Source organism: Phalacrocorax carbo, chromosome 2 (assembly GCF_963921805.1).
Source record: "Phalacrocorax carbo chromosome 2, bPhaCar2.1, whole genome shotgun sequence".
Classification (NCBI taxonomy): Eukaryota; Metazoa; Chordata; class Aves; order Suliformes; family Phalacrocoracidae; genus Phalacrocorax; species Phalacrocorax carbo.
This window is the reverse complement of record NC_087514.1, coordinates 128,913,816-128,937,882: the sequence shown is the minus strand read 5'-3', so window position 1 is coordinate 128,937,882 and position 24,067 is coordinate 128,913,816. Positions and strand designations below refer to the sequence as shown.

The 24,067-nt window shown below is 40.9% G+C and overlaps 1 protein-coding gene across 4 annotated transcripts in view; it reads right to left on the bottom strand.

Annotated features, from left to right (window-relative positions):
- The window catches only part of RFTN1 (raftlin, lipid raft linker 1), a 102,389-nt gene that overhangs the window by 72,791 nt on the left and 5,531 nt on the right, over positions 1–24,067 (bottom strand). For 2 of the 4 annotated variants that reach the window (XM_064444319.1, XM_064444317.1), the window contains exon 2: positions 16,516–16,671. In XM_064444319.1, the coding sequence (XP_064300389.1) occupies positions 16,516–16,660 (145 nt within the window). In that variant the 5' untranslated portion in view covers positions 16,661–16,671. Of the gene's footprint in view, positions 1–16,515; positions 16,672–18,125; positions 18,197–24,067 lie in introns of those variants that run through there. The other 2 variants (XM_064444316.1, XM_064444318.1) reach the window with 2 other exon arrangements.

Here is a 24,067-nt window from a genome sequence, read left to right as displayed (position 1 = left end):
CAAAAAACCCTGCTTTTTTGCTTAGAGCAAATTTTCCTGTCACTCTCCAGAATTTGAACTCCTACTCCCTCGTTTCAGAAAAATGTGGCCAGTTTCTCTTTTCAAGTGAAGAATTCCCACACAGTAATATTGAGAGCAGGCAAATCTATTGTGTAATATAGGTCATGGGAAAATGGCTGCAAATTCAAGCATCATTAGGATGGAACGACCAAAGTAAAATTATTTTTTTTAATTTTTTTATTTTGCAATAGAATGGTTTTTATTGCAATTTTGTTTGCAAAGAGTAGCAAGAGTATTTCTTCAAATGTTCACGAGAAGGCATCATTTTACCTTTATTTCTCAGTGTAGTTCTGTCAGAAAAAGTGTTACATCTAAAACATTTATTGGAAATTAAAAGGCAAGAAGCAGAGACACCTTACCTTCAAAGCTGCTCATTCTTATGAGTTAATGAAGTTGTTATAATCTAATCCCATAGTAGTAAGTATGTGCAATAAAGGTGTAACAGATGTCCTGTCCAACAGGGACAGAATTCTTTCATACTATGAAGGTGGTAATTAAAAAGCACTATGCAGACAATCTTAAGATCTAAGCCTTTCCTTACCCCCTGGATAGGATCCCTTTTGGGCTAGCGATATCAAAAAACTAGTTTCATAAATGCACATTCTTACTGATTAAATAATAAAATACAGAAGCAAATAAACCGGTCAATTTCTCAGTTCCTTTTACAAGGAATGTAAAATAAACTTTATAGGTGGCACAGTGGTGTATCATGATGCATATTCACAGCCAATATACAACAACAAAACTATCCACTATTATTCTTGTCAGCCACTGCTAGCACAGCCAGTACCTTGTGCAAAGTGTGCAAAGCACAGTGGCCCTATGCCTTAGCTAACACTGTTTTCTCACTGTTCCTAATAATGCAACGCAAAGAGAGGTCACAAGCAGCCTCACGTGGCTCTGACTTCTAATCATATGACAGCCCACATTTAAGACACTTTTCCTTTTCTCCATTCCCAAGCATATTCTGCAAAACCGAGAATAATTTCTAAGTCCCTTTATGTCAATTAGGGCCAGATCTGCTATTGGCTAATAATAAAATATCACTGATAAAATAGTCTGAGTTTCCACCAACAGTTCTGGAAGGGTTCCCTGGAAGTTGGTTGATAAGCAGACCAGTTTTTCCCCAAAATTTACTATAATAAAAAACCTAAACAAACAACAAAGCCGACAAGTAGTGCAAGAGTGCAGCTTGACAACAAAGTCTTACAATTATAAAGTATTTTATTCAGTGAACATGTGGTGAAGAACAATGAAAATAATCCCACAGAATATGTACAATTTTTATCTATTTGATCATTTGAAAGGCTTCATCAAGGCATTCAACCCAGCTGGAAAAATCGGGTAGAAGAAGGACTGCAGAGAAAGACAGATGCTGCATCTGAGCTGAGCATTCCTTAGTAAATAAACAACAAAACCAAAACAAAACAAAAAAGCAGTTCTGACACAGTTCCAAACTTCATGAGACAATAACTTAACAAAAGACCATTTATTCTGTCACTCTTTTCATTCTTTTGTTTTGTGATTTGAGATAAAAGATTGTGTTATTTTTTTTGCTTACTAATAATCTGTACAATAATTACTGGTGAATTAACCCATGTAATTTAGCACTATTTGTCAATTCTTGTATCAGTTGTTATTAAGAAATTCAGGAAACAATCGTTCAAATAAAAGAACACCAATAGAGGGCTTAGCAACCGGGGAACTACAGTGATGGACTGCTGTTTATTTATATTTCGCCAGTAACCATGTCTTGGCTCACCTCTAACTTTCTCAAAATTCCATCTATTTATTTGTAAACCTCATACCTCATTCTCTTTCAGATTTAAGGCCTTTTATCAATTCATTTGGAAACACATGGCATCTCTAGGATTTCTCATATCCTTGATGTCTTTAATTTTTCACGTGCCACATAATACGCGAAAGCCTCTGTATTATCAGACTGAGATGAACTCTTTCAACTGGTGACTGTTTTAACAGAGACAGGTAATATTTCTGCAGTTCTTAACTCACCTGATGACTGTCAAGCTTGGCTTCTGTGTGTTGATCAAGAGCTGCAGCTCACTGCAAAGGCTTAATGAGATTCTCTTTCCCCTTGAAAGGACTGTTACTTTCAAGAAGAATCTGTAGCTAATCAGTGCAAGTCTCAACTTGAGAGGATGATTATTTGGGGGGAGAAGGAAACGAAGGAAGCTGAGAGTTCTTTACAATTTGAACTAAACAGAGCTCCATTTATAGGAAATAAGCAGGATTTGCAAAAACCAATTGCCCTTAAACTTACAGCTCCTGTACAAAACCTTATCACAATGCATGGGTTACTATTTACCAGTAAAAGCCATACCAATTAGCTACAGCAGCTGAGTAAGCATTGGACTCAGCTGAAATTTCTTATATGTCACCTCATATCTGGGAAACCCCCTCACAGTGCTGCTGATCCTAAGTTTGTCACATAGCACAGTGTGCCACAAGTATCAAATCATTTGCAAAAGCATGACTGCACACAAACCAAGAGTTTGCTGTGTGTGCAAGTCATACCACAGAAAGCAAGTTGCAATTTCATGCAGTAATTATGTCACCTGGAATCCTCTTAAGTACAGGATATCACGTATTTGTAGGACTGCAATGAGATGAAACCAAGTCACTGAGACTTGTGTGTAGTGTCTAAGGTACAAGGCAAAAATATACAAACCACGCCAGGGTTTTGCCAAGACACCTGAACAAGCGCCAAAAGGAGCTAGCTTGGGAACTGGAAGCAAGACTAGCACAGTGCTCAGCAAATGCTATAAAGCTCTTGTCCTCCACATAAGCCACGACTATTTTCCAGACTACCTCATCACTTAAAGAAAAGGCCACCATCTGGAGGCCTGGATCAATCATTATCAGCTTTGTAATAGGTTATGGCTGTAAGACAGTAACGTTCAAACAGTAGTTCACCAAGAAATTACATTGAAGAGTTGAGATTGCTGCAGTCTGGCCACAAACCAGCAAGCAGGTGTCAGAAGCATCTGGAATGCGGCATTAAACTGAGACCTAATGCAAAAAAAGCTCATTATACCAGGCCCAATTTGAAATTTTGCTTGGCAGTACATTTACATCTTGTGCAGATAGAACACTTATTAGGCAACCTATCACTTGTACACATACATTCAGGCACTAAGGAACAAAACGGAAACAAAGGTCTCATGTAGATAATGCACTGTCACTGACCCAGATCAACGCCTCTCTCCATACAAAGTCAAGATAAAGAAAAGGCAGGTCAGGCATTCACATACAAAACCCGCGCAAATGCTGGAAAACTAACCTGAAGAACAGTTAACACTTGAGACACAATCATCCAGGCTTGTAAATTACATTATTTTGCTGAGTACAATATTCAAAACCTTAATTTAAATTGCAGTCACAATTATGCTTGTTGCTAAAGCAACAATTCTACCTATTTACAGAACTGGGCAAAGAAAATGAGAAATCCTGAAGTTTCCAGGCACAACAGACATGATAGATTTAAACTACCTAAATGTTCTCAGGTTATTCTTCAGACAAAATATAAATTGAATGTTGATCTTTCCTAGAAATGATAGCGTTTTAAGGTTTAAAGTAACCTTTCCCTGTTCAGTAATCAAATGCCTGACACACTCAGGGAAGGTTTTTCATACCACTTTGATTAAAAAAAACAAAACAAGTTGTCATGAAAGACCCAAAAGGGATCTGAACCCAGAAACGTAAGTTGTCTTCTTCAGTACAAGACCATGTGTCTGTCTGCACACAATGCCACGGGTTTTATTCAGGCAGAACTCAATAGCAAATCTTGGCAGATTGACAGCTGCAGTCCCTGCAGGCTTCATTGGTATCAACACAACAAAAAGACACACCTCTGGCAATAGAAGGCTCCCAAAACACTGAAAACTCGTGCAACGCCACATCTGCTCTTAACAAGTCAAATAATATCTGTCCCTCCATTTTTACTGTCATCCATCACCCTCAAGTTTTTTAGCTCGTGTGTTCAGCTCCTCCTGTCCCTTGATACTCTTTCCCTATTTTACCTGGTCTACTTCCTCTTGATACCCCCTCCTTTCTGAAGACCTTGCCTCTTTCCACCGTTCATAAGTGCTCACATCTACCCTAGCAACAAAGTGAGCAAAGCATATTGTCACACTAACAGCCCTCTTAGGCTTCCAGACACAGAGAGATGCTGCGGTGAAGCCCCTTTCCTGTCCAAACACAGGGGAATGCAGTGGCTGACAACACAACGATGGCACCACGCACAATGTTTGGGGTCTCCATGCCCATGACCCACAACACCATGGGTCCAGGGCAGGGTGGACACTCTACCTCTCTGGAAGACATAGCAATAGGTGGCAAAGACTGACAGAGCCACGCCCTTCCCTTCCCTCTGCACTCATCAAAAGTCAGCTGGTCACACATCCCCTTAGGGGAGCAGCAGCAGCAACATGGTCCTGCTCCTGGAACATCTCTCAGCTGCGTGCAATGCTCTGCGGAGAGCCCGCAGTACGGGTGAGTCACGTTGTACTGGGAGGCAGTGTTGTTCACTGGAAGGACATCGGGTACAGACTTGCATTTTCTCCCCATTTCAGCATGCAGCCTGTACAGAGGTTGCATAGCTCTCATGTTTTTCCCCTGACTGTAGGTGCAGTGCCAGATGCCCTAGCCGGGCTCTGCTCTTTAGTTTTTGTTCCATTTAATCATACAGACATGCCAGTCTACTGGCACTGGAGAATGTTTCTGGTAAAGGCCATATCAGCACCCCATCACCCTATTTCCCTGTCTTTGCCCCTGCCACAGAAGTTCCATACCCCACTTTCCCTCCTGCAGTTTTCACTTCCTTATAACTTTCGGAACATGTGGGTCTTCTCTAAGACTAAAGCTGGCAAAGGTATTACTTGAACTCTTCTGCTGATCCATTGCTGTTTAGCTGCAGCTGTGCTTCCCACTCCACTTTTTCAGCTGAGAAACCTAAAGCACCCACGTTTTCCGGGGTGCAGCAGCAGGAAAGCTATGGCAGGGAGCCTGGCTAGGGATGTTATAGCTCATCACAAGGCTGACAGACATCTTGATTGCTGCTTTTTTTTTTTTTTTTTTTTTTTTTGTGGGAAAGTGTGGAGGCAGTTTCTAGGATTGAAGGATTCTGGCTATGAAGACCCTTTGGAGCTTCATACGAGCTGACATGTCAGCTGAGTGTTGACAGCCTATCAGGCAGCTGTCAGGGCATGGTCCTGCTCTGAACGGGGTGCTTCAGCCAAAAGCCTAGGAACAGGACTGGCAGGCCATTTCTTCTGCAAGCTAAAAGGGAAGGAAGCAGGGAAGGAACAGATGCTTCCCAGGGAAAGATGCATGTTTCCTTGTTGAGAACAGGGGAGAGCTGATCTCCATACTGCAGGACTTAATCAGCCTGTACTATCTCCCTTCCTTGTCCTTAAAAACCTCCCCTCTCCAAGCCAGGGAAGCAGGAGTACAAAATTTATCACTCTTCCCTTTGTCAGTTCTCTCTCCTTTGTCACTTCTCGGAAGAGCAGGGCACAAGATTCACCCTCAACCCTCCCTTTCCCTGCATGGTGTGCTGCTGCTACTTTTCAGCTCTGCTTTTCTTTAGTGAACAATCCAGTCCTAAGTCTGTTAGGTTACCTGAGGGCTGTTGATCCAGCAGCCAAAGGCATCAGCCCTAGTGAGACCACATTTGGAGTACTGCTCCTTGAGCAAGTCCAGCAGAGAGCTACTGAGATGATCAGGGGACTGGAGCATCTCCCATATGAGGAAAGGCTGAGAGACCTGGGTTTGTTCAGCCTGGAGAAGACTGAGGGGGCATTTCATAAATACCTATAAATATCTAAAGGGTGGGTGTCAGGACAATGGGACTAGGCTCTTTTCAATAGTGCCCAAGGACAGGACAAGGGGCAACGGGCACAAGTTGGAACACAGGAAGTTCCACCTCAATATGAGGAAAAACTTCTTTCCTGTGAGGGTGGCAGAGCAGTGGAACAGGCTGCCCAGGAGACTCCACAACCTCCCTTCTCTAGAGACATTCAAAACCCGCCTGGATGTGTTCCTGTGCCCCCTGCTCCAGGTGTGCCTGCTCAAGCAGGGGGGTTGGACGAGCTGATCTCCAGAGGTCCCTTCCAACCCCTACCATTCTGTGATTCTGTTGTACTTGATATTAGAAAAAAAAAGGAGAAAGAATCATTTAGGGAATAGATAGACACTCAGCTCTGCTGTACCTCTCTGCAAGGGCAGTGTTTTGAACAGTGTTTGGAGGATGGTTTTGCAGACCTTGATCATGAGTTTGCGCACTGCAAATTTTGCCCTCCCATTGCTAACTGGTTAGCCACTGATCAAGAGGTTCTGCAATCATGGGACTCCATAGGGCAACAGTTTGGACTCCCAAAATTTCATCCAGTGATGGCAAAGTCATGGTAGTAGTTTGCACCAACAGCAAGTTCTGACCCACCATGCTATCCCCAGTGCAGAGAGGCAAGCACTAGCCCTACCAGTCCAACCTTGTGCCCCACATCCACAGTACCCTCCAGTAATCTAGGGCAAAGCACACAGAAGAGTGAAACCTCAAGAAAGTAAAGCACAGTTCTGTCTTCCTCCTCAGACAAAAGCAGGGAGGAAGCAGGAGGAAGTCAGCTCACCTGGGGTGTGCTCACATAGTAGCTGCCACAGCTAGAGCAGGATGCTCATCATTCCATACTCAATTCCATCTTTGTTTGGCCAGCGGCAAAAAAGTCAGAGAAGTCATCAGGCAGTAGGTGAAATGGTAGCATGTATGAAAAAGCAGGAACAGAAAACAATCCAGGAACATAAGTAGAAACAGAAATTAGACTTGTTTTTGCATGAGAAATCTCTTTACAAGCACCACCGGTGGAGGCAAAAACAAGCTACAATCACCTGCTCAAGGACAGGACAAGGGGCAATGGGCACAAGTTGGAACACAGGAAGTTCCACCTCAATATGAGGAAAAACTTCTTTCCTGTGAGGGTGACAGAGCAGTGGAACAGGCTGCCCAGGGAGGCTGTGGAGTCTCCTTCTTTGGAAATATTCAAAACCCACCTGGATGTAGTCCAGTGCCCCCGCTCCAGGTATACTGCTCAAGCAGGGGGTTGGACAAGATGATCTCCAGAGGTCCCTTCCAACCCCTACCATTCTGTGATTGTATGCGAGACAGACATTGGGACAAAATGGCACCTCCTAAAGCAGCTCCCAGAGGGCTTGCAAGCCAGAAAGCCAACATTCATCAGATACCTTTCCTTCAGGTTCCTCCAAGCCACATGTAGTGGGATTTTCAGTGTACAGGAGGACCTAACTCTTGTCCAAAGTAAGACCCTCAAAATGCATTTAATGCTGTATAAACTCCCCAGAAGCAACAGCTCCAGACTGGGTCTCTACTCATCTTGCACCAGACTACTGGCTTAAGATATGCACAGCCTGATACCAGCCAGTGTTAAGCTATGTGGACCCTTGAGTCTAACCCACCAAGGCACTTATGTGAAATAGCTAAATGTCCACACTGTTTCCATCACAATAAAGACTCATTATTTTTCATATAGGAAAATTAGAAAAATAAATACAAACAAATCCCACACAATCAAGGTACATCTACTCAGTGTCTTCTTTTCAGTATGGTTAAGAAAAGCAACTTCTCACAGTCAAGAGCAGCTTACACCAACAATTCCCACTTTCTCTAAAAGGGGGTATCCTCCACTCACGACTAACCAATTCCAAACCTTTCGTTTGCATGAGATTTTAGCCTAACAACAACACTTATTTACAAAGTAAGAGATTAAGAACCCTATTAAAATATTGCATAGATTTTACATATCATCTTTTATCTGGCTGTTGTTGAGGAATTTGTAGTAACGAGTCGTAAAACAACTAAGTGGATTACTACAGAGATTGCTCCTAATTACTTCTCTCCCATAATAAAACCATGAGGCATTTATTATTCAAAGTTACAAGCCACTGTGTGATCTCCTGTTCCAGTTAAACACAGAGGAAGTTTTGTTTCTGAGAAAACAGGATTAGGGCTCTGTGGCTTGAAGAATTCCACCATTCGATCAGAAATTCCTGTCTACCAGCCTTGCAGGCTGCCAAGTCTGGCTCCTTGGCTCTTGAACAGCATCAGGAGGATGAAAACCACATGAAGACTGGAAAGATGTGCAAAGCCAGAGGCAAAAGAAAAGACAGGGCCACTCAGAAAGATGATGTGCAATTCCTGAGTTGCTGGTAGATAGGAAAAGTTTCTTGGAAGTTCAGAACTCTTCTTAGACACATCTGTAACTATTTTTGCATGATACAAGTGAATTACAACATTCATGTATGTGCGATGTACAGCACGCATCTCTTGCAAGAATTCAGTAACTACATTAAGAAGAAGCTTCAGCTAATGCAGTAGATACAATCAACAACTGCATGGTAAGAATGAAGTGTTACAGCTACTCATTCTTCAGTCTAAGAACAGGTACAGACTAGGAAAGTCAGCACAAACATGACTATTGCAGCACCCATATTTTTTTCATAATGTGGAACACAAATAGAAAATATCCTGCAGATGTTCCTTCCCTCCTTAATCCATTTTTCATTTGCACACACCCATTGCCCAACTACATATGCAAAATCCATGCAGAAAAAGTGGCTATTACATTGCTAGATATATTTGGGTTGAGATCCCATAAAAGCACCTAAAAGAAAACTATGTTTCCTATCACCAGTTGAAAATACTGTTCCAAAACTCATCATACATGTGCTTGTTAGCATATTTGAGACTTCTAATACACATACCATATTGTATCTAAGCTTCCATCTAGCCTATAATGTATTATTCCAACACAAAACAGCAGTGCCACAGTTCAGTTGGATCTTGAGAAGTCAGGCAATACCAGCAATTTTTTTTTCCATTTGAAAGTATGTGAAATGTTCAACTCTTACAGGTATATAACTGTTAAGATATGGGCTAGGAAATCTAATTCACAATATTGACCAGCTTCTTGCTTTAGATTCAGTGAGAAGAATGTTTTGAAGGCCACAACCTAGCTGCTAGAGCACTGGACTGCCCAGGACCTATTCCCAGTTGCCACAGTCATGATACAACTTTAGATAAAGCTCCTTATACTTTCTGTTGTACAGTGCAGCCATAAAGCAAAAAGTAAAAGATTCAATGTTCATATCTGCATGAATTACCCCTCTCAATAATATAAATGCATATACAATAAACATGTGCGTATGTGTTACGCACATATTGATGTACAGATACAGATATGCTTATACATATAGAATAGAGGATGTGTGCATACAGCCTACTATACACAATAATGATGGAATGCAAAGCTTATATTAGAAACTAGAACATGCCTAACAGATTTTACTCAAGTTATGGATCTTTATTAAAAAGCCAATCATGGTAAAGAAGTTCAAATTATCCCTAACAATTCTTTAAGGCGATTATATTTATGATGTAATTTATTGCATTTATTAAAGTACTAACATATGGAATGCTCCTTTTATGTCAAATTGCAAGTTTCCCAAGACACACAAGTAGGTTTTATAAACTGCTACAGTATGAATGTTTCATTTTGCTGTGACTTTGCAGTGGCAAGTCCTGAAGGGTTACATATTACCACAGACTGTAGTTTGCTCGAAATGAAATACCAAGAGAAGCCAAAAAAATTAATCTCTTCACGCCTGCATTAATGGAGAGGACTGAAGCCCAGATCCAGCAAGCCCCTTATGCCAATTCTTTTTATCATGTGCATATTTTCAAGTGCGTATAATCAAACTAAGTTGAATAGGAAACGCACACGGACAAAGCTTAAACGAAGGGGAAGCATTAGCAGCACCTGGGCTAGGCAGAAGTAATCCATTCGCCTCTTCTGCTCTTCATCTTACTGCTGTGAACCTGTTACATATTACTCTCCTCTGAAGCAATGTTTTAGTCTGTTGTACACGATCTATACAGACTCTGGTTCACGCTATCACATCACATTAATAACCTAACAGTATTTTGCTGTGCTAATTTTATTTTATCACTCCTGAGGAAAAGATGGTGGTAACAGACCTGGTCAACTGGAAATACAAAACTCAAATACTGATTTCATTTATGTTCTTCTGCTTAGAGAAATGAAAACAGGAAATGAAGTAGCTTCATGAATGGTGAAACAATTGCTTTTGCTAGTCTTAAATCAAACACTAACACCTGCAAACGCAGGGTTGCAAGGTCTGTTCTTTTTTTCAGACATACAGACACTTGCTTTAAGAATTGGGCGGTTTTGTTTGGTTTTGATGGTTTGGGGTTTTTTGGGGGTTGTTTTCTTTTGTTTGGTTGGGGATTTTTTGTGGGTTGTGTTTTTTTTTGTGGTGTTTTTTTTTTAGTGAAGGGTGAAGAGAAACAGAAAGCAGAAGCCAGGCACAAATAAGTGCATAATGTAATACAGAGATCACCAATAGAAAAAGATGGTAAACTCTAAAGTCAAAAACAAATATGTTCTGCAGCAAACAATTTTCTGATAAAAATACATACATACTCTATAGGAAAAATGCCTTTTCTGTCCTCAACTCCCACACTTGCATGACGCTTCCAAGTTCCAATTAGAGTACTACTTTCCCTGGTCTGAGGGGGAAACAGAGTTTTCTATTAATTTAAACCTACACATAACTGAAATTTAATCCCAAATTAAGAATATGTCCATACTGAAATGTTTCTTTAATTGCAATCAATAGTTATGCCTTTTAAAAAGGTTCATTCACACATTATTTGTCTTTATTAGAAAAACGGCAATTAAAAAAATAAAAAGCTCAGCCATAGCAGTTCTAATAAGATTGTAACAAATGTTTTTTGAGCAGTACAACTCATTCCAAAACATTATTGTATAGTATCCAGAAGCTTGTCAGAACGTGAAAGATAGACATGCTTTCAAATTTTTTTTATATATGCATACATATAAATATATATACACATACATGTAAAAAAATGCCTCAAATCAGAAGGTTTTATGCGTGTAGTAATGTACTAGCAGCATTGTCCTGGTAAGGTACATGTCCTCAGACAAAAACACAACTTAAAAAAAATAGTGGAAATATTGAAATGTAACTAATTACTTTTTAAATAATTTTCTTCATTTTGATTTTTTCTTACTAAAAGAGACAAATTATTGACAATAAGGATAAAAACCATACACCCTTGTATTCACATTATAACTTAAGAACTTCTTTGGAACATGTGAAGTATTGCTGTTTTTCATTCTGTCAGTCAAAACATCTGGATTTTAGTGGTTTTATAGCACAAATGGCTTGTTCAGAGTATAGCCTTTCCCCATTTAAAAAAATTTATACCCCCATTTCATTCTCATCACATGGCTAGCATATGTTTCATGCCAACTTTATTCAGGCCAAAACCTGTCGTAACTCATCAGGCCAATGAGTTACTACAGGAATGTAAAGCAAAGGAAAAAAAAAATCCAATCAAGTCAGTTAAAAAAAAAAACCACAACCCCAAAACACCAAAAACCTCTATCTCTTCCCTTCTCAGAGCAGTGTAAACAACTATCAGATTCCTGGTTTCTCTCAGAAGGTCATCATAACTTAAAAGAGGCAGAAGAAAAGAAATAAAGGATGAAGAAGAAGAGCTTGGTTTCTATACAACCTGTCATTGCAAGTGAAGTTTTCCAAAGTGAGTAGATCACATAAGAGCAGGAAAGGAATGCAGAATATTGAAATATTTCTCTTTCAAATAAAATACCAAACGAAACCAGCTTGGCCCGTGGTGTCATTGTTAAAAACACTGTTGCTTTAAATTAAGGCTATTCCATTTGTCAGCACATGTCCTCCTCAGGTTCACTCACCATTTACCTCTTATTTCAAATAAAACTTGGAGATAACAGAGGTACAAGACGACCATTATTCAGCTCCTTTTATTTATACAGAGAGGAATGCAAAATAAACAACAATTTTTTACTTTTGGGGGGATGCAGGGTGGTAATATAATCTTTTTGTGGTTTTTTTTCCAGTAAAGAAAAAGCAGTACTGTGTACTGTGTACACAGTAAAGTGTGTACACATAGGCCCTAATTTGTCTCTTCTGACTTTTTAGCAAAAGGTTTGCCGCAACATTAATCTAACGCTACTGCCTTTTACTGTCCTCAGATTTTATTGTTATAAAATGCAATCATTGCCACTTAGCCTTAGTATTGTCTCAAAGTCAGTGAGGAGACAGCCAGTTGAACAACTCTGAAGCAAGGATTAGCCAGCAGAGCGCTAGAAGAACATTCAAACAGCAGATACAGCTACTGAAAGTAAGCTGTTTAAGTGTGGACCCTCTCCAAGGCATTACCTGCACCCATTGCATGCCACCACACGGAGTGTCAGGACTGTGAGACAGAATGACTCAGGGGGAGCAGCAGAAGAAATGACTGAGGGTAGAAACCTGTCAGAAGGAACTGGCTGAAGACGGAGATGATGCCAGACTGGACCATACAGAGTTAGGAGCTGGATAAGTACATCAAGAATGAAGGTACACGTTGCAGTCAGGCAACCTAACAGCTCACTGCTGCCAACAGGGGAAAGATCCTGCTCTTCCTTTGCACTTCCTCTGGAAGTTTGCTGAGCCAGCAATGAGCCATCCTATTTACAAACCTACTAATGTCTTCTTGACAAGTGAAAAAGTAAATTGATAAAATCATCACATATTAAGTGAAATCTGGTGTGATTTCACCTGAGGGAGAGCAGCATCCCACAAGCCACGGACAGTGCAGATGACTAAAGAATAGAGTACAGGATGACTTTGTCAAGGAACAACACTGAAGACAGACTGATTTCTTGGAAAAGGCCACCTTGGCAGAAACAAGAAAGGTAAGGCTCATAAGCAGACATTATAAAGACAACAACTCAAAACAAGCAGACACACCTCAAGGTTTTGAAATACCTTAGCGAAGTGCTCTTTATTCCTCAAGTGCCAATGTACACTAGATGATAACCCTTTGCTACTATCAATTATCACACTTGCTCAAGAAGTATAGGACAGTGGCAAATCTAACCATTTTAATTCTGTGTTGTGGCACACGATGGAAACTGATGGATTCTTCATAGTCTGCTTTCCTTGAAAGCTTGGGAAATCTTTCTCTAGACACTTCCAAGTACTTCCAAGTCAATTGGGAAGCACTGGAAAATGTCAGAATGATTACACTTGCAACCTCAATTCTGTCTTTTGCATCTATGCACTATTTATACAGCATTTAAATAAATGATCAAACACTATCTTCCACTGGACATCTACATCAGTGCAGAGCAAGTCTCAAGTTCAGAAATGAATACAAATCTATAATAAAGGAGCAGATTTCCTTACACTCCTTCAGCTGTATATGTCAGAAAGTGAACAGTAACCAAAGACAGCAAGCAAGAAAAGTTAAGCTTCTGGCTAACATAACAGAGAAATGACCAGCAGGACAGTATTTTGTGTCTGGTTTCAACAGAGTGATGCTAAGGGAATGAGTTCATAACAGTGTGAGCTGATTTAAAGAAGTTCCTTTTTCTTTACCTGACAGCATACTCCCACAACTTCAATTAGCTCCAGCATTCTTCAGACCCTTCCACAAGGCATTGATCTGGCAGAGAATAACCAAACAAAAATACTGCACAGGCTTCTGCCAGATCCATGAGTTAAATCAATTCACAGAGCTGACAGGAGGTGAGAGAGGGCAGCAATACCTCCCTACATATAGCTGCAGAAAACCTATGTCCACCTAGCTGCCTGTGAAACTGCAATTAAAACATATACCACATTCTCTCATTATCTGGATATCAGATCTGAGAGTACATGTACTTCCTAACTGCAAATGTAATCAGCCTCCACATTTATGTCTGAATTCAGTGACAGCTGCTTTTGGAATGTGAAGAAATGCTAAGGACTTGGAAAACTTCTGGCAGTTACCAGTGTATTAGCTCCCACTTGCAACATGGAGATAACCACATCCTTCTCAACATTAAGACAATGCTTGTGAGAGATACAGTTATCAGAGCAGTAAATGTTACAGAAAACCCCAAGAGAAAAATGAGTACCTGTCTTCAGAGCCAGGCTCACTAGTATTGTAAGTAAGGCCTAGAATAAGGATACAATAAAATACTCTGCAGTTACCCATAATCTAGCACAGCTTATTCGAAAAAGCTGAAGAAGCAGAAAACCTGTGAGGAAAAAAAACGATGTCAGGATCTATACACAGACTGAAAGGGCTAAAGTAGATTCACAGAAGACAGACTTCACAATCCCAAATATTCTTTTTACGCAGCTGTGAAAATTTCGTTTTTAGAAGCTTCTGAATCCACACAGGCACAGGTGAAACTCATCATTAACTCTGGTTACCTACAGAGGTTATTTCTGATCAAAAATATAAATAAACCAGTGATGCTGTCACCATTGAGAAAAACCTGGAACATTGTAACACGACGTAGTGGGACATGAGCTTTCACACAGCCAATTACATGAATAGGGAGGGAGCTGCATAACCACAAGCTGTTGCCCTGCCAATCCTGAGAGCACATAGTCATGGGTGATACTAAGGAAAACAAGCAGGAGCAACAGCTCCATCCCCATCTCATCTGCCTATCCCCTGGCACCTTCAGAGACCAGAGTGATGGGTATACAACATGCCAAAGCAGAACTCAATGGGAGCTGGATAGCTTACACTCTTTGGCAAGCCAAAGAATTTGATAAAAATACTTCTACTCGCAGTCTCTTTAAAACCATGCCTCCTAAAAATCATAATAAAACAATCTACGACAAGTAAGAAAAGCGTACAAGTATTCTTTACAACAAGCCTGTCCATTTAATCAGACTTGGAAAGTCTGGGTTTATTTTTTTGCTCTGTGCCAGACATCCTCTGTGCCTGAGGCAAGTCACATTGCCATCACACGTACTGATTCTTCCTCCATACAGTGACAAAGATGAGAGTTCAGGAGGTATCAGGAGAATGCACACACTAAAGCGTATGAGGCAATCAGAACAGTGATGAGCATCCCAGGAAAGCCCATAGGAGTGTGTTCTCAATAGTAATTAATTTTCACTAATGACACAATATACAGTACATAACAATAAAAGTTGTCAAACTATCAAAGGACAATCACTTCAAAATAAAAATACATAAACATACCAACAACTGCAATACATAAACATGCAAAAACTTCCTCTCCCATTTGTCTGGTGCTCTCAATAACTGCTGTGCATCCCAGTTAGTGTAATAAAACACACAAGAATCCATGAGTACAGGAGATAAGCACTAAGAAAAGTTGACAAAGAAAACTACTCAGCTCCCACACTGCTTACAAAAGGACACTCCTGTGCAACCACCTATTCCAAACCTCCACCTTTTTCCAAGTTTTTTAAGAAAAAAAAAAAAAACAAAAACAAAACCACACACCAACAAACAAATTCACGTTACTCTGGGATGAACATACTGAACTGCACCAGAGGTGTCACATCAAGCGACGTACCAGCAGCTCTTTGTCTCACACAGCGAGAGACGCGCCGCTTTGGCTTTTTCCTTTGACCTGACTTGCAAAACAAGAGAAGTGGCAGCACACTGCGGGGCAAAAGCACAGAGGCTCTACCTGGCATCCTGCCAGCTAGCTATAACAGATTTTGGTACTGTGTTGTTTTATATATAGCAAGAATCAGGTCCCAGCCTTCTGCTCAAGCTTCAGATTTCCAAATGGTGTGAGGAGTAATTGCGTGTAGAACAGGCTAATTTTGAAGTGAAAGAGGGCACAGGCGATGGTGTGAGCAATACTGGCAGAGATGCATGATGTCAATCAGGAAGGAAAGAAATGGAATATCTCTGAATTGTCACATGAATTAAAGCAAGACTATTTCTGATAGGGAAAAAAAAAAGGTAGAAATTGCATGAGACTGGACCTTCACCCCTTTGATGTTTTAGGTCTTCAGTGTCTCCCACTATCCTGTTTCCACCCACACAGGTGCATCTGTAAGTATCTGTAACTATGTAAAGAGTTATTTAAGGTTAAGTTAGCAAAACTGAAAACACTAACTTTAACCTCTCAAAATACTCCTGAGGGAGCACAGGGAACAGAAGGGAAGGAAGGAAAAAGAGCAGTAAAGTATATAACCTGGCAGACCTGAATTGCTTTACCATATGAAAACTGCATAAAATACAAATTAAGGAAACAAAAATGCATATTAGAGTACGCCAAAAAAAGGGGAGGGGGAGGTGCAAAGAACCAAAAATCTGAGAACCTACAACCAGCTCTGAAGTTAAAAATTTACAGAAAATTCTCAATAAGATCTCTGCATCTCAGTATTATGACTGAAGAGAAGGCACTTACTTAAACTAAAGGCATTTTAAAAACATAACTATTACACACACTATTCAAAAAGCATTATGGAGCAATTAACATGTTAACTTGAATAGAAAAAATCTAAAGAAAAATATTGTGTACTTACTATCATTTAGTGTCGTGAACTCCAGGAATCGATATTCATAGCAAACATCTATCTTGGTTTCTACCTGGGGCCTCTTCAAAGTTGAATAGATATTACCAGGTCGTTTTTCATCATGCTTCTCCAGTTTATTCAATCCACAACCCATTTCAGCAGCTCCTGATACAAAAAGGCAGGGAAAGGAAAAAGGGAAAATGCATAAACACCATTCATTTTAGTTTTTTTCTTTCCAGTTTCATGCAACACAATAGTACATTGTGGTGATTTTTAGTTTATAAATACAACTGACCTACAAACTACATGAAACTGTATAATTAATTAAATGCCCAGATAGTAACTGAAGTATACACCACTGATATCAACCCTCAGGCATGCTATTATTTTATTGGAAAATCGACAGTTTAATGCATGTATTTTGCATCTTTCACATATATTCAGCAGTACACTCTGGAAGACACACATACCATTATAAAAAGTGGCTGAAAAAGCAAAATAACTTGCTAATATAAGGGTTGACAACTTAATAACAATTTCTGTATATGCAATTACTATAAGAACAGATAGTACCATCTTTTACACAAATCTTTGTAACATTCAAATTAATATCTAGACTTGTAATTCAGTGGAAGAAGCAAGCTTGCTCAGAAGTACCAGCATTTAGAAAACTACCTCATTTCCTTCCACCTCATTTTTTCAGGTAAGCCACAAGAAATAATGGCACTTTACAGAAGCCATCTTCAAACCAAAAGAGGCACATGACCACAGAACTGGACTAGGTAAACCTAATTCTCTCTACTAAGCCACCAGTCCACAACATTTTAAAGGATTACTCCTGACAATCATTCCTGCTACAGATGAAATGTTTCTCAATATCCTGCACATTATGGTTCATCCAAGTATGAAAGAATGGAAGAATTGCTTGAGGAAAATACTCAGATAACCCAAATCCTCTCATTCCTCTTCAACAACGCTGGTCTGACTAAGGCACATTATTTCATCCAGAAGTGAGTGAGAAGCTAAAGAGACACCAGCTAGGCATCTGAGGTTTCTCATCGCAACCAACCCAACATCCTGCCTCCACCTACACGGAGAAACTCATGCTTCGGGGACAGGGAGAGAAATGCAGAGTAAACACCCAGTGACGAAGAGGGGCTCCCGCAGGCCACCCTGAACACTTCGAGGGATGGGATCCATTAAGTGTAAACCCACTACATGAAGCATGACAAAGATCTGTGTTTCAGCCTCCCTGAGACCTCTGACAGATGGGAACAAGCACCTGAAAAACTTCAGTCACACACTAGGGCTGCCTTTACCTTGACAATTAATAAACCTAAAGGGAGAATAAAAAAGTAGTTCAGGTTCACTGTCTCCAAAGATGTGTTTGTAAGATTATGCCACAGCTCCACCCCCAAATCATTAGAAAGTCATTCAAGTTTCCAGCCCCAATGTATTTGGAAACTACTTGTAGGAATTTATTTATACTTACATTACGCTTTAACTTTTGTAATTTTTGTCCCTTCCTCATATTTCCCTGTGAAATCATTTTTATGATTTCCCATATCTTGTCCCTTCCCATATTTTGCTAGGATAAATGTACCTAAGTCCTTTCCTACCTCTTACAAGACAGGATCTCTGCTCCATCAACAGGCTCACTCTCATTCGCATCACTCCTGTTTTCACTTCTCTGCATGAACACAGGTGACCATATGTTCAAAATTAGATGTTAACACAGCCTACAGAAGTAAAATTGATGCATCCCTATCTCTACTGCAAATAACATGGCTACTGTGCCTAAAATAATCAGTCACAGCTGAATAACATTCACAGTTTACCGTCAGCTTCCCAGTAGCCAAAGAACCCTCTTCTCTTTATTTTTATCCAACATGGCCAATCAAGGAGTTTCCAGCTCATCCCCCATAAACTATGCTCTATCCATTTGCATTTCTACTACTCAGTAAGAATCTCACCCCTTTCTCCCGCACCCCTGGAAGAGCTGGAAGTCTTTCCAGGCTCAGCAATGCCGCCCACCTTCACATCACCTGCAGAGTCTTCAAGTGCACACCTACGTCTTATTGCAAAGTCACTAATAAATACATCAGAATAGGACCAACCAACGCACTAAACCTTAAAAAAGATATTCAAACACACAGGAACTGGAAGCAGAAAAAAACATTTAGTAGAAAGACCTGCAGCAGCAAGAAAAATGGATGATGTGTCATATGTGTTCCTGAACTTTAAATATTTGGGGGATTCATCCAACAGAAAACAATCCCTGCCTATTTTGACAGAAAGGTAATAACTACTTTATTTTAACTATTTTAAAAAAATGAAAGCTAGGGTTTGGGATATTGGGGGGGCATTTGAAGTTAAAAATCATCAGGATCTTTTTCTGTTCCCTAAATGATTCTTTCTCCTTTTTTTTTTTCTAATATCAAGTACAACAGAATCACAGAATGGTAGGGGTTGGAAGGGACCTCTGGAGATCAGCTCGTCCAACCCCCCTGCTTGAGCAGGCACACCTGGAGCAGGGGGCACAGGAACACATCCAGGCGGGTTTTGAATGTCTCCAGAGAAGGGAGGTTGTGGAGTCTCCTGGGCAGCCTGTTCCACTGCTCTGCCACCCTCACAGGAAAGAAGTTTTTCCTCATATTGAGGTGGAACTTCCTGTGTTCCAACTTGTGCCCGTTGCCCCTTGTCCTGTCCTTGGGCACTATTGAAAAGAGCCTAGTCCCATTGTCCTGACACCCACCCTTTAGATATTTATAGGTATTTATGAAATGCCCCCTCAGTCTTCTCCAGGCTGAACAAACCCAGGTCTCTCAGCCTTTCCTCATATGGGAGATGCTCCAGTCCCCTGATCATCTCAGTAGCTCTCTGCTGGACTTGCTCAAGGAGCAGTTCCACATCCTTCTTAAACTGAGGGGCCCAGAACTGGACGCAGTACTCCAAATGTGGTCTCACTAGGGCGGAATAGAGGGGGAGGATAACCTCTCTCAATCTGCTGGCCACACTCCTTTTAATGCAGCCCAGGATACCACTGGCCTTCTTGGCCACAAGGGCACATTGCTGGCTCAGTATCAGCTTGTTGTCCTCCAGCACTCCCAGGTCCTTCTCAACAGAGCCACTTTCCAGCAGGTCAGCCCCCAGCCTGGACCGGTGCATGGGGTTATTCCTCCCCAGGTGCAGGACGTTATACTTGCTCTTGTTGAATTTCATGAGGTTTTCCTCAGCCCAGCTCTCCAGCCTGTCCGGGTGTCGCTGAATGGCAGCACAGCTTTCTGGTGTATCAGCCACTCCTCCCAGCTTGGTATCATCAGCAAACTTGCTGAGGTTACACTCTATCCCATCATCCAGATCATTGGTGAATATGTTGAACAGGACTGGACCCAGCACAGACCCCTGGGGAACACCACTAGTTATGGGCCTCCATCCAGACTCCGCTCCATTGGTCACAACCCTCTGAGTTCTGCTGTTGAGCCAGTTCTCAATCCACCTCACTGTCTACTCATTCTACCCACGCTTCCTTAGCTTGCCTGTGAGAAGGCTATGGGCGACAGCGTTGAATGCCTCGACTGAAGTCGAGATAGACCGCTGCTCTCCCTTCGTCGACCCAGCCAGTCACGCCATCGTAAAAGGCTGTGAGGTTGGTCAAGCATGATCTCCCCTTGGTGAATTCCATGCTGACTACTTCTGATAACCTTCTTTTCCTCTATGTGTCTGGAGATTACCTGCAGGATGAACTGCTCCATCACCTTTCCAGGGATGGAGGTGAGGCTGACTGGCCTATAGTTCCCCAGGACCTCCTTCTTGCCCTTTTTGAAGACTGGAGTATCATTTGCTGTCCTCCAGTCCTTGGGCACCTCTCCTGTCCTCCATGACCTTTCAAAGATGATGGAGAGTGGCTCAGCAAGAACATCCACCAGCTCCCTCAGCACTCGTGGGTGTATCCCATTGGGGCCCATGGATTTGCGAGGATCCAGTTTGCATAGGTGATCTCTGACCCAGTCTTTCTCCACTGATGGTAAGTCTTCCTTTGTCCCCATTTGTCCTCTCTTCTCTGGGGGCTGAGATGCCTGAGGGCCAGCCTTAGCAGTAAAGACCAAGGCAAAGAAGGCATTCAGTAACTCTGCCTTCTCTGCATCCTGCATTACCAGGGCCCCTTCCTTGTTCAGCAGTGGGCCCTCTGTATCCCCAGTCTTCCTTTTACTGCTGATGTATTTAAAGAAGCCCTTCTTGTTATCTTTGACATGCATTGCCAGATTTAATTCCAAGTGGGGCTTGGCCTTCCTCGTCGCATCTCTACACACCCTGACAACATTCCTATATTCCTCCCAACCATTAAGTAAAAAGCAGCTTCTTTTGCCCATGCAATATGATTAGCTTAAGTCTGAAATGTTATTTCTTTTGATATATACATGTGTATTGTACATTAATGTGCCTAACAAGATACTATGAGTATTTCCAAGGACTGTAATGGAACACATCTAGCAGTATACTTGTGCTTTAATATACTGTAGAGGAAGGAACTAAGATAGCAATGTGTTGACAATTGTATAAAATTTCTTGTTTCAGCAACAGCCCAGTAATTCTTACACATCATAAGTATACAGTATGGCATTTCGTAAGGAAAAAAATTCCATTTCAGAGGTCATTAAGCAGCAGTGCCTGCAACCCTTAGCTATGCAGAGTCTGAAATCCACAGGACTCTTCAGACAGTGATGGCTGCAGAAGGAAGCCTTGGGGACTCAGTATTTCATGTCATGGGGATTTTTGCATTCTTTCCTAAATTGGGGTGAAAGTGCTAGAAAATACAAGGCTGCTCTTCCCGCAGCAGCCACAGACACTCTCCTGTGCTTCTCTAGCAAACATTTCCTCGGCCCTTTTGAGAAAACGGGTCCACCCTCACTGCCTATGCAGTGAACCCTGCAAACAGTGCCAACCCACAAGCCATTCAGCACAGAGATAGCTGCCACTTGGGACTGGCTGAAAACATACCTTTTTTTTGTATTAATTCACTGAGTGACTGCTTACCAGACTGATTTTCACCTTCCTGCTGCTTGGCTAAAACTTCAGGTAGTATCCTTGAGCATAAATACTTCCCCACATTTCATTAAGTAGAAAATTATATTTATGTTACTAAAGCACACGTACAGAAAAGGGTATTTCCACTTGTATGAAACTGAGGTATCAGTAGAAAAAATAAGTTTCACAATATCACAATCTTTTGCACAGTAATTAGAATGCAAGTGCTGCAGCAGTAGAATATAAATCTTCATAAATAAAGTTCCTACTTTAATGCAGGAGTTTAAGTATTTAAAAAACATCCAGAGGTATGAATACTTAAAGTTTTATCAAAGATACTGATGACAAGTAATCACTGAATCACTAAATTCTGCTCAATGTTATCCCACAAACTTGCTACTGAGACAGCTTGCTCTCTAATCTTCCAAGGACTTTCAACATCAGTTATTACTGTCTTCCTTCCTTTTCTTTGCAGCAAAGTTAGTGCTGTTCAGAGTCTTTCCATCCTCGTCTGAAAACGTCTCCTTGCTTTTTCAGTTACAAATCTAGTTGTCAACAGGACATTATTCACCTTCTTCATTTTCTACATTGAAGTTATCTAAGGGTGAGGTACGAAATGTTCATCACTGATGCATTCGAAGTAATCTAAACCCACTTCACTCCCATTTTTCAGCAGGTATATTGTTTTGCTACAAGGGTTGCATAAGGTTACTGTTCTACACTTATTTGTCCTGGCTTTCTATACCTGCATCTGAATTCTACTTTTTTTCATTCAGTTTTAAAACAAAATATTATCACTAATATTCACTTTTTAGTAAATTAAAAACAATTCTTCAAAAACGCTGCAAAAATTTCAAATATTTTTTGCTCTGCAGTAGGTTCTAAAATAAGCTTTTCCTTTTTCATTAAAGTCAAAATTAATTATCGACCCACTAGTTCCATACTTACAAGAAATACCTTGAGTGAGAGAAAAAGTAACATCTAATGAAGAACTAAAATGAAGATTTAGCTTTGGTCTCTTCCAGCTACACATGCTGGAAAAACTAATTCTGCCCAAAAACACACTTACATTGCCAATTAATCTTATGCGTGTTCTATGATCTAGATAATCTCTACCATTGTTCTTATATTCAGCCATGTGATGATGATAAAACTAGAACTGAAACCCAGTTCTAACAATAGATGGGGGGTTTTAGTCTATATCTCATTTTAATTTTGCAAAACATAAAAAAATGGAAGCTGTGATGAGTTGCAGAACAACAGCAAAGCCTACAGTCAATTCCTGAGTTAGTCTTGTGAATGACAGCAAAGGCCCCCATTGGTTAGGAACTGGCAGCTTTCTTCTGCAAACTGAGTTCAAAAATTTAACTGAGGTTTTGTATATCCCAAGCAAACACCCAACTTGCAAGCCACAGAATAAGCCTCTTGCAGCCACCTCCTTCTCCCCATTACTGTCCTCCATCCTGTATTTTGAGACTAGAAGAGTAGATGCTCTGGGGACCATCTCAAGGAACAGGAGAGAAACCCACCCCAGCAGGGCAAAATGATCTGCCCCTGAACACTCATTCCTGATACAAGTTGTATTGAAACTGGTACCACCTTTGCCACGAAAAACAAAAACCACAAATAAAAATCACAAAAAGTTGTACTTGGCAAGAGAAAAACACCAGCATTTCCATTTTTAATCACCTCCATGCTCCATAAAAATGAGTGCATCTTGAATAAAATATAGGGATTTTTATAGCTCTTTTAGAGATCTGCCAAGAGTTCAACTCATCATCTCTGAGCCTAAGCTTTGTTAAAATACTCTCTGCAGCTTGGGTTTGCTTTCTCACTTTACTAGCTTGTGTTCAAAATAGATGAAGTACAAGTTCAGAATTAGCAAAGAGGAATAGTAAGTGAAAAGAATATCATAGAATCATTAAGGTTGGAAAAGACCTCTAAGATCATCAAATCCAACCATCAACCCAACACCACCATGTCTCCTAAACCATGACCTTAAGTGCCACATCTACATGTTTTTTGAACACTGCCACGGATGGCGACTCTATCACCTCTCTGGGCAGCCTGTTCAAAAGCCTGACCACTCTTTCAGTGAAGAAATTTTTCCTAATACCCAATCTAAACCTTCCCTGGTGCAAACCGAGGTCACTGAAGCAACCTGGCAGAAAAGAGCAACACCCACCTCACTACAGCCTCTTTTCAGGTAGTTGTAGAAAGCAATAAGGGCTCCCCTGAGCGTCCTGATCTCCAGGCTGAACAATCCCAGTTCCCTCAACCTCTCCTCATAAGACTTGTGCTCCAGACCCTTCACCAGCTTCATTGCCCTTCTCTAGACACGCTCCAGCACCTCGATGTCTTTCTTGTACTGAAAGGCCCAAAACTGAACACAGGATTCGAGGTACAGCTAATAACTTATTTTCTTGGTAATAGTGGCCCAGGCCTCAGGATTACTTTCCAGCAGGAAAAGGGAACAAAAAAGAGAAGAAAAAAAACCCTGCCTTCTATTTGATTGGGGGGGGGGGGGGGGGGA